At 34.8% G+C, this 11,283-nt stretch overlaps 1 protein-coding gene across 1 annotated transcript; it reads right to left on the bottom strand.

Annotated features, from left to right (window-relative positions):
- Positions 1–4,499: 4,499 nt before the first annotated feature.
- On the bottom strand, positions 4,500–10,296 carry LOC141838523 (putative methyltransferase PMT26). The gene is made up of 9 exons (XM_074726030.1): positions 10,213–10,296; positions 7,875–8,826; positions 7,638–7,787; positions 6,866–7,136; positions 6,677–6,787; positions 6,312–6,486; positions 5,939–6,211; positions 5,303–5,497; positions 4,500–5,008 (listed from the first exon to the last, which is right to left on the bottom strand). Exons 2-9 carry the CDS (start codon positions 8,790–8,792, stop codon positions 4,807–4,809), a joined length of 2,295 nt encoding a protein of 764 aa, XP_074582131.1. The 5' UTR covers positions 8,793–8,826; positions 10,213–10,296; the 3' UTR covers positions 4,500–4,806.
- Positions 10,297–11,283: the final 987 nt, after the last annotated feature.

The raw sequence follows: 11,283 nt of genomic DNA, 5'->3' as shown, positions 1-11,283 counted from the left end.
CTTTGTCTGCTTGTATTGATCTAGAGACTCCAAGCTCGAATGCTCTCTTTCACGCCAGTACTACTTGACATTCCAACTTCGTGCCTGTGGCTCTGCTCCGCGGGCTTCTTTGTCCGCGAAGAACAGAGGAAGAACTCAATTTCCTATTCGAAAGAGTCACCAACGTAGAAGCATTGGCATTGCATAAGTCTTACCTAGAGCATTAAATTCTAACCGACAAAAAAAATTGAGATTAGTTCAATGTTCAAACTTGTTTAAGAGGATCAACTAGTATATATTTACTTAATATCTATATTTGTTTAAGAGGATCAACTTGTTTAAGAAGGTTAATAAAAAATATTTTTCTATTTTTTAATATCTAATTATAAAAGAATAATAATAATAATAATTAATATTATTAATAAAAAATAAAATGAAAAATTTACTTTAATATTAATTTTTAAAAATCAGCATTACAACTTAAATACCAACATCGTTATGATGTTGATTTTTAAAGACCAACACCACAGTGATACTAGTCCTCAGAAACTAACATAATGTTGATTCTTCTCATACATTGTAGTGTTAATTTTTGAAGATCAACACTACTGTGGTATTTTGAAAACCAACACCATAGTGTTATAAGAGTTTTAAATCATTTTAAGCACTGCTAAGAGGACTTTAAAATAATAAATGAGGGGTTATTTTGACTCAGATTTACTTGATAAACTCACAGGAGTTGGAATGAGTTCGATCAAAATTCTCTAGATCCATTAATTGATTTTGACCAAACCCATTGATGGACATCGACGACTTAGATTTTTAAAATTTTGAAATGAGATGGGAGTGTAGAGTGTGTAGAAGATAGATATGATAAGAAATCTTGATCTTAAGTCTCCTACACGAAGTTATAGGCCAATGTCAATTGGTATAAAGTTTGAAACTTTCTAAATCTTTTGAGTAATATTAGGAATCCTTTACGATGATAATAGAGGGCACATTTGGACTCTAAGCACTACAGACACCTACATGAGTTGAAATGAAATCGAGAGCTCAAGTCCATCAATGAGTTTTGATCGAAACTATTGATGGACCTAAGAAACTTAGATTTCTAAAAACTTGCAATAAAATGAGAGAGGTTAATGTGTAGAAGGTATATATTGTCCAATCCTAGTCTAAGACACGTAGGCAAAGTTATGACTGTGTGTCAACTAGCACAGACTGTAGTATTAATTTCTAAAGACCAACATCACTGGAAACTAGCACCACAATATTGATTCTTCTAACACATTGTGGTGTTGGTTTTCAAAGATCAGTGCCACTGTGGTGTTGGTCTTCAAAAGCAGCACCATAGTGTTCTAAAGGTTTTAAATCGTTCTAAGTACTATTAAGAGAGCCTTAAAATAGTAAATGAGGGTTTATTTGGAGTCAAGTTTACCTAAACTCACAAAAGTTGAAATGAGCTCAATCGGAGCTCTTTAAGTCCATCAATGTGTATTGACTGAAACCTGTTAATGGATCTCGACAACTTGAATTTTTAAAATTTTGAAATGAGATGGAAGTGTGGAATCTGCAGAAGGTAGATATGGTAAGAAATCATAATCCTGAGTCGCTTACACAAAATTATAAACTCATGTCAATTAGCACAAAGTCTGAAATTTTTTGAATCTTTTGAGCAATTTGTGAATCCTTTACGATAACAATGAAGGACACCCTTGGACTTCTAGGCACTAAAGAAACCTATAGGAGTTGGAATATGTCCGATTAAAGCTCTCTAAGTTTATCAATGAAATATCTACTTTCGAAGGTCATAACTATTGATTTAGGTATTAGAACAGGACATTCTACGTGCCAAATCAAAGTTTGTTAAGAGATCTACGATTAATTATAAGGTGGAACCCATAACAACCTAATTTTGAGTCCAAAAAAATATCTTTTAAGGCCTTTTTGGATGTCCAAAAGAAATTTTATCTTTTTTATTAATTTTTATCCATAACTTATCGTAAAGATGTCAAAATAAGTCTTGGACACTATTAACACCATCACTGCACTGCTCTCTTCCATTATATGTCAATTTTTCAGAAATCCAAATCCCTTAGGTACATCAATAAGTTTCGATAAAAATTCATTGATAAACCTAGAGAGTTCCGATCAGACTAATTCACAATGTTACAAGTTTCTGAAGTGCCCCTGAGTCTATATGTGCCTAGAGATATCAGCTTGACTTCATTAATCGTAGTGATCAAAAAGTTTTCAAAGTTTTAGACTTTAAGGTAATTAATACATATACATAACTTATCGTAAGGATGTTAGAACCAGACATGAACATCATAATACTTTCACTGCACTACCCTCTTCTATTACATGTCAACTTTTTAAAAATCTAAATCTCCTAGGTTCATCAATGAGTTTTGCTCAAAACTCATTGATGTACCTATAGAGTTTCGATTGAACTCATTCCAAGTTCTGTGGGTTTCTAAAATGCTCGGAGTCTATATATGCCCTTCTTTACTATTTTTAAAAAATCAACACCACAACAGTCCTGGTGTTTAAATTGTGGTGTAAATTTTTAAACACCAACACTACACCGATGTTGATATTTAAGTTATGATGTTGATTTTTAAAAACCAACATCAAATTAAAAATCAGCTCAGGCATTTGGCACATATACATAACTTATCATAAAAATATCATAACCAAGCATGGACACCATAAATACCTTCATTGCACTACTCTCTTCCATTATATATCAACATTTTAAAAATTTAAATCTCTTAGATCCATCAATGACTTTGGATCAAAATTCATTAATAGACCTAAGAGCTCCGATTGGACCCATTCCAAGTGCTATAGATTTCTAAAGTACCCTGGAGTTTATTTGTGCCGAGATATATCAACTTAAAGTCATTAAAAGTAGTGATCAAAATATTTTCAAAGTTTATGACTTTAAGATAATTGACACCTACACATAACTTATCGTATAGATGTCAAAACCATGCATGAATATCATAAATACCTTCATTGTATTACTCATTTTCCATTACATGTCAACTTTTCAAAAATTCAAATCTCTTAGGTCCATCAATAAGTTTTGATCAATTGATTTCGGTCAAAATCTATTGATAGACTTAGAAAGCTCCGATCGAACCCATTCTAAGTATTATAGGTTTCTGAAATATCCTAGAGTCTATACGTACCCAAAGACATCAGCTTGAAGTCATTAATAATAGTGATAAAAATGTTTTTAAAGTTTATGACTTTAAGACAATTGACATATACACATAACTTATCATAAGATGTTAGAACCAGATATGAACACCATAAGTACGTACGTTCATTGTACTACCATCTTCCATTACATGTCAACTTTTCAAAAATCTAAATCCCCTAGGTCTATCAATGGATTTCAATTAAAATTCATTAATGGACATAGAGAGTTTCAATTTGATCCATTCCAACTCATATGGATTTCTATTGTGCTATGGAGTCCAAATATGTCATTCTTTACTATTTTTAAAATATCAACACCACAACAACTCTGGTGTTTAAGTTGTGGTATTGATTTTTAAACATCAGTATTATATAGTGCTAGTTTTTAAAAATCAACACCACATCGATGTTGGTATAATTTGTTGATTTTTAAAAATCAATTTAATTTTTTATTTTATTTTTATTATAAAATCAGCTCTTATTATTACTTTTATTTATTTATATTCTTTTATAATTAGATATTAAAAATAGAAGATATTAAAAAATAAGGAAAAATATTTTTAATTTTTTAATAATCTTCTTTTATATTTTTAAAATTTTTTATTAAAGTTTTAAAATTAAAATTAAATAAATTTAGAGGATTATTTATTAAAATTTAAATTTAATTTAAGAGAAAGAAAAAGAGAGAAAAATATTGCATGCAAAGGAGAAAGGAAAAAGGAAAGAGAAGAGAGGAAAGAGAAAAAATCAATGGTTGATGGGAGGGATAAAATGAAAATTAGGTGTGCAAATGAAAGTATGGTGTGCCTTTTGAACATTTAGAAAGTTTAAGTGCACCTTTTAAAAATTTATCGAATTGACTAGTTTATTGTTCTTAGTTGACTATAATAAAGTAACATAAAGTCAAAATTAAATTTTTAACTTGATAGGGCCCCCACAAGTGTGTGATACAATGATAAAATACAATAATAACATAGAGTTCGAATCCCAATATAGATTAATATTCATTAATTTTTAAATGTGTATAAATTATACTTCATACTTACTAGAAAACGAATTTTTAAATTTTTAAATGTGTATAAATTATACTTCATACTTACTCGATAAACGAATCAGAGAAGAAGATCGTCTATCTATTACAAAAAAAAAATGACTTGTTGGTCTTCCAACAATTTTCCTGTGTGTTTTCATGAAATCATTATTTTTCTTAAATCACAATGGTTGAAGTTACATTTCTGAACATTTTCATTTTCAGATAAGAGGAAGCAACAATTAAATTGAGAAGGAAACCTGGTAGAAGTTTGCCTACTTCATTTATTCAATGAGAATCCAACAAGCTTTTTGTCTGATACAGAGGTTACATACGAACTAATTAACTGAAGAAAAAGAATTTTTTTTTTTGACAATTTGCTAGATTTGTTAAAGTAGACATGGAGACCTTTCCAGGAGATTTGCAACAATGATCTTCCTCAGTAAGAATGGACGAATGACTTCATCGATCCAATAACCCATCATCTTTTGGAGTGAGTTTGCATTGATAGAGTTTCCGCGCTTGAACATCGAGTAAACAAAATTGCCATGAGGAGGTGTTAAGACAATGGTGACATGCTTGTTTCACTATCTTGTGGGTCTCCACATTGTCTTCTGAACACAAAGCAATCCTTCTTTACCCTTTAAGTAGATCACTATTGTCTCCCAGTGAAGTGACTTTGCGATATTCTCTATCTCACTAATTGTATCAGCATCGTCCCTAACAATCAGCTTCCCTTCGGGTCTCAGAATCCTATCGACTTCGACTATTACTGGTAGCAATCGGCACCTATAGCACAATACAATCACCAAATTAATGTTAATCACAAAGGCAGGTACCATATTCAGGTTTGCAAATCCGAAAAGGAATTGTGCAACGACTTAAACCATAGTTATATGTACTGCAGGCTTTCCTCATCTGACTAATCAAACAACATAAAGATCAATCTCTCAAGTTTGATTCATAGCACAACAAGCATATCTTTGTTTCAGCTATTGTGAAATGCACAAGTAATAGTGCCAAAGCCATGTTATGATGAACATTGAAGATACAGTGAGGTAGCAATGAATGCTGAGAACTAACCTTTTCTTAATTTTCGAGAATAGATGGTCTGCATGCAGGAGATCGTAGGTCCTTGGATAGGTGCTAAATGATTCGCACCAGTCGTGATACATCCCAAACAGTCCGCGCTCATAAATAATAGGAAGTGTGTCTGGTGAATCAATTGGAACAATATTCATCACCCATACCCTCATGTCCCGCAGAGCTGCAGCAAAACTGCAAACAAACCAGGGTAGTAAGAAAGGAACATGTTAAAGTAGCATAAGGAAATCATGTTTACATAAAACAAGAAACTAGAATAGTGATTCGACTTCCTGATTAATGAAGACTATCAAACAAATTCCTTAAAAAGTAACCTTAGAGGCTAGCTAGGAGCCAAGTATGAAGAAAAAAAGTCAAATCAGCTAGTTGATTAGCAGAGTGAGTAACCTCACACTGAGAGCTGAAAATATAAACCATACCGAAGCTCATGAATTTTCAGAATTTACAAACTCACTAAACGAAATGTAGGATGCAGGAATTATATTTACCTCTATTATACTAGAAAACCAGTCTTTTATGGAAAAAGAACCATAAGTTTGTAAATGAAAAACAATGAAAAAAATAATTTTTTCAAATTTACATATTATGAATGTATTCTTGATTATATCTCCATACCCTCCATATATGGATCTCATATCCATAACATTCCTCACATTTGGCCAGTTGATTCCCATTCGGCTGAGGTAAGATTTATTCAGCACTTGCTTCCAATGCTCATAGTCAGCTTGAAAGTCTTCGGCTGCTGGCTTACCGTAAACTCCAAGCTGAGGCCCGTTCAGCCAGTAAGGTGTCTTTGTTAGCCTTTCTGGCCATTGTTCTGGCCACACTGTGCCATGAGCTGCCGAATCAACTGGCAATTTGTGCATGCATGCTTGTAAAGGAATGTTCCTGCATATACACGAATACAGATGTTAAGGTCTAACTAAAACATGAACGAGCAGTAGAAAATTTTAAAAAAGTTATCTATTTATGAAAACAGCAAATATACCAGGCCGCATCTGCATTATCAGACTCCTGACATAGAGGGGGTTCATCTTCTGCTCTTTCTTCGTAGCATTTATTGTTTGAAGGCTTTCTAAAGATCACGAAACCTACTTGGTTTAGTGTGTCATGTTTCTTCACTACTATATCCCAGCACATAGATTTTGTCAAGGAAGACATAGCTGCGGCACATTTGATTAAGAAATATTAGTTAAGCTCTCAGTATCTACATGACCTTGTCCACATGTTACAACAATTATTCAATTAATTCAGGTTGGCTTCTTCTCATAAATATTGATTTAGGGGTTCTTTGCTCTATGGATCTAACTAATCTAGTTGAGAAAGGTTAAAGAAAATATTTGAATATTCTACCTTGCCAAATTTCAACATCTTCAGGTAGGTCTTGATAAACTGGAGTTGCAGACCAGACAAAATAACCGCCAGGGCGCAGCAATCTATTCAACTCCAGCAAAAGCATACCACCTACAAGTTTTTATCTTAAGCTTAGAACTAATTGCACAAAGAAAACAAAAGGAGCCTATGCAGCAGTAACGACCTTACCTTCTATGTGCCATGGTACTCGACAGCGGGCACAGTGAATTACATCAAAGACCCTGCTTGGGAATGGAAGCCTTTTGGTTCCCATGACTGCTGATATTGCCGGAATGCCTCTCTCTAAAGCAAACTGTACCTGTGCCTCATGCTCATCTTTAGGTGCAAATGACATAGTTAACACATTTCGCTCAAAGAGATAACCACCAAAGCTAGCCACTCCACATCCAACATCCAATATGACACGGCTCCGTTTACCCCAAGTAATATCAGGCAATGCCTGTAATTATAAGAAAACTTAAGGTCTAACAAGCTTAGGGAGTTGATTCTTTATTTTTAACTTTACTAAGATGACTTTGAAATTATTCCATGCATAAAAAACTAGAAAACAAAAATCTGATAATCTCATAGAAGATACAAAAAATATTAAGGTCATAATGAAAATCAATATACAAGTATTTAACATTTTGTTAACAATTTTGCAAATGCTAGCAAAATGCAATAGAAATAAATCAAAAGCGTAATGGGAAAAAAGCATCACAATTTTGGATTTACTCAGATACCAACATATTGGTGTCACGTAGTCATGAACTTTTGTTAAGATGCATAAGCATGAATAAGAATGACAAACTGCAAAGTAAATGAATATGCAAAGAAAGAGTGTCATTGGTTTGGTGCAATCAAGAACGAAAAATCCTCAAGCACATACAGGTAGAAGGAACAAGCAAATGCTTAACTTGAAAAAACTGATAGTCACATTCACTTAAGGTCAGTACTTAACCTCTTGGATGACATCAATGTAATGAAGGGCACCTTGTTTAAACTGAGTTCCTCCCCCTGGAAACTTGAGGTACGCTCCTGAAACTTTCACCCAGTTCTGGTGTCCTTTTACCTCTGCGAGCTGGGTATGGGGGGAATTGCTGTACCATATCTGTAGTAACAATCAACAAGGTTCAGCCAACTAAGCCTTAGAAGTCAAACGATTAAATACAAATCAAGATGCAAATAAAATAAGTACCTTTTCCCTACTCTTGGGCCACTTAATTGGTTGTTTATATCCATCAGGAAGAGGAACGAGGCAGGTTGGAGCATTATCAGGGCAGTGTCTCTCTCTATGTTGATAATGTTTAGTACTACGTAATTTCTTAATAGCTGCTTCATTGTCGAGACACGGGATATAATCTGCTCCAGTACTTACATTGCACAATTTCCAGCTATACTCTATAATCTGACCCTTGGACGAAGAAGCAGCCTGCATCTCCTTCTCATTCTTTGATTCTACAACTTGAGTAGACCATGCCCCATTCTGCGTATCAGTCACATTTAAAAAATCTGACTGTGCCCCAGATGGAAAAACCTCATGCTCACCTTTGTTCTTCGATTGATTGTCATCTTTGTCTTCATCAGAGCTTTGATCCAGTTGTTCCTCTATTACACCTTGCTCTGACTTTGGTTTTTTCCCCTGGCCATCTGTCACATCATGATTGGTATCATGCCCCTGTTTTGCATCTTCACCCATCTCATTTGGTTCTATATCTTTTTTCCCATTTGCATCACTATCATTCTTATCTAATGCATCAGAATTTTTATCAGTTTCTTCACCTCCCATAGAAAGATTTTTCTCTTCGGTTTGCGCTGCCACCTCAGAAATTTTGTCAGACTCAATATCAGATTTACTCAGAACTACATTCTCATCGTTGATTGTCTCTTCTTCCAGTGAGTCTTCAGTTATATCACCTGAACCACCTTTGGGTGGCTTAGTACCACCCCCTGGAACCTTATCTCTCATCTCTGAGGAAGGCAACTTTGCAGGGGCAATGTTCGAGGATGTCACAATACATACTACAACTAAACAGAGGGCCACAAACACCACAATGTTTGTTGATGAGCAGTAGGATGATGTCCTCCTATCGTTGCGCGAGCTTTTCCCAGCCATGTCGACAATATGTATTTCACCCGGCACCAATTTCCTACAATAAGAGAGAAAAACAAAGTCACAACCATTTATGGACTAATACTCACTCTTCAAAGATTACCTCAACAATCACTTAGATCAAGTACACAAATATATTGAAAATCTAACTAAGTTCCACTTTTTTCCAGATGTTTAAATCAATTTGTTGACTCATTTGGGTTGGAATTTTGAGATGTCGTTTACACTTGAAATATTAATTTTGGGGCTTAATGCATCCTAAAACGTCCTAAACAACCATAACCCAGTCAACAAGCTAATTTTGAAATGTGGATTTTGGGGTGTAGAAATCACAAAATGTTTTTCGTAAGTTGATTTGAACTTGTTGACTCATTTTACAGTGAAATCTTGTGTGTGAGTTTACTTACACCTAAAATATAGATTTTTAGATTTATCCTGTAGTAAAATATCCAAAAAAAAAAACCCAAAATGAGCAAACAAGATGATTTCAGAATCTATTTGTGAGTGTAAATATGCACAATAATGTTAAATAAGCTGATTCTTTATTCATTTTAGCTAGAACTTCATGTATTGGTTCATTTACACTTAGAACATGAACTTTGGGGGCATATCCCTTCCTAAAAAATTGGGTCACATGAATTAAACGAATAAACAAGTTCATATGGGTACAAAAAAAAACACAAAATGCTCAAGGATTCATTTTCCTTTGTTTATGATATTTCAGATGGGTAACCACCCAGATCAACATTAAAATTTAGATAAACCGAGATACAAGATTTAAACCCAAAATGAATCAGCTTGTAATTTGAAATAGGTGTGCTTTGGTAAAATCGGGAAGCTTGCGATCCAGTAAAACCGGAAAAAATAGGAAACAACCTGGGAAATTGCCCAAAGTAAATGAGGCAAATACGTGGTGATTCATCTAGGATCTTTCTAACAGAAATGATCAGAGAAGAACAAACACAGAGAGATTAAAAAAGAAAGAATGCGTTTTGCAAAGGTATTTAGCTGGGATTTCCTTCAAAACAGACAAAATATCGAAACAATATAACAATGGCATTAACTTACTGAGCGGAAAATCAAAAAAATTTAGCTTCCTCTCTTCGCTATCTTTAAACAGGCAAAAAGGCAGTAATTTGGATGCCAGTCAGAAATTTTCATCTCAAAAACCTATCACGCACACACGAACTCAACAAGGTGAATCGAACAGATCTAACCAAACAAGACCTAGAAAACCAACTCCGACGTGCAGGATAAATGAAAGCAGGCGTTCACCGGATCCAAAGTAAGGTCTCTAATGCAGGCAAAAACAGCAATGGTGGGCACACAAACAACATTCAAACTCCCGCAGCCAGCCAAAACTGCACAAGTTAACACGAAACGAAGCACAAACGCCGAAATCTCAAATGGCAACTGCTCGCACCTCTCTTTAGCTGCCAACGGAGCTCGGGGGCTAGGCGACGCAGATAGGCAGTAGCATCGCTAAGAAGACAACGGCGCCATTCGCGTCCGGATTGGATCCCTCCTTCCTGCTGGTTCACTCCAGCGACATCGAGCGGAGACCGTCTTATAGAGACCGCCATTCCGATCTCGCATGCGGGACCTTCCCTTCCTCGTCTCATTTTGGTCTTTAATTACTCCTGCTCCACAACGTTCCATTCGCGGTACGGCGCAAGGAAAGATACCATTACACTTTACTCATTTCGTTACCTGAGCTTGATTGGTTTTCTGATCTCAATGGGAGGCCTTTATCCAATTGAAAAGAGGGTGAAGAGTGAGGTAAGTTTGATGTGGAACCCGTATCGAGTGGAAAGGCGGTCCGTAGGATACTCTTTTCAGGTGCTACCCTCGGTGGTATGGGGCAGGCGAATCCAGAAATACCTAAGAATATTTTTAAAAATGTCCCTGAAATTCTACTTTTTAAAAATCAACTCTTTTTATGAATTTTATATTTGATTTGATGAGAGTTTAATTATGTTCCCTAATCAATTCGATAAATAATATTAAATAATTTATTAAATTAAATAAATAAAATTGAATGCATATATATTTAGCTTGTTAATATTAGTGAATAGAAATTATGAATTTTTATAAACCATGTCAATGAATAAAATTTATAAATTATATTCATTAATAAAATTTTAATAATTATTTATTCAATAGAGACGTATCGATGGGATCTACTCACTATTTGACCTCTTTAGTTGAATAAGATAGACGACATTTCAAAAAGTTCAGGGATCATTTTGAAGAAGACACAAAATTTGAGGGGCATGCTAAAAATTTCCCCAAAAGCACGTGCTTCCCGTGGGTGCCGAGGTCCACGTGATATTAAACAAACCCAACAGATGTGGCTGCCACCAGAGCAGAAGTCTTCAAATGACGAAAATACCCTTCACTGCCTTCCGTATTCTTAGTGCGTCATAGGAACTAGGAAGCAGGGTACTTTGGTAATATCAGTCTGGCCCGGTTTTAGACCGGTCCACGGAGTTGT

This window comes from Curcuma longa, chromosome 11 (assembly GCF_044706935.1).
Source record: "Curcuma longa cultivar G26 ecotype Majalengka, Jawa Barat chromosome 11, ITB_CL_G26_1.1, whole genome shotgun sequence".
NCBI lineage: Eukaryota > Viridiplantae > Streptophyta > Magnoliopsida > Zingiberales > Zingiberaceae > Curcuma > Curcuma longa.
Note: the sequence above shows the minus strand (reverse complement) of the source record. Positions and strands in the feature narration are given on the sequence as shown.

Bases quoted from the DNA above. Each gene is read 5' to 3' on its own strand.
- LOC141838523 (XM_074726030.1), bottom strand. From the start codon at position 8,792: ATGGCTGGGAAAAGCTCGCGCAACGATAGGAGGACATCATCCTACTGC. The intron at 6,212-6,311 runs GTATATTTGCTG...GTGTATATGCAG, and splicing joins GATAATGCAGATGCGGCCTG to GAACATTCCTTTACAAGCAT. The intron at 5,498-5,938 runs GTATGGAGATAT...GTTTGTTTGCAG, and splicing joins ATGAGATCCATATATGGAGG to TTTTGCTGCAGCTCTGCGGG.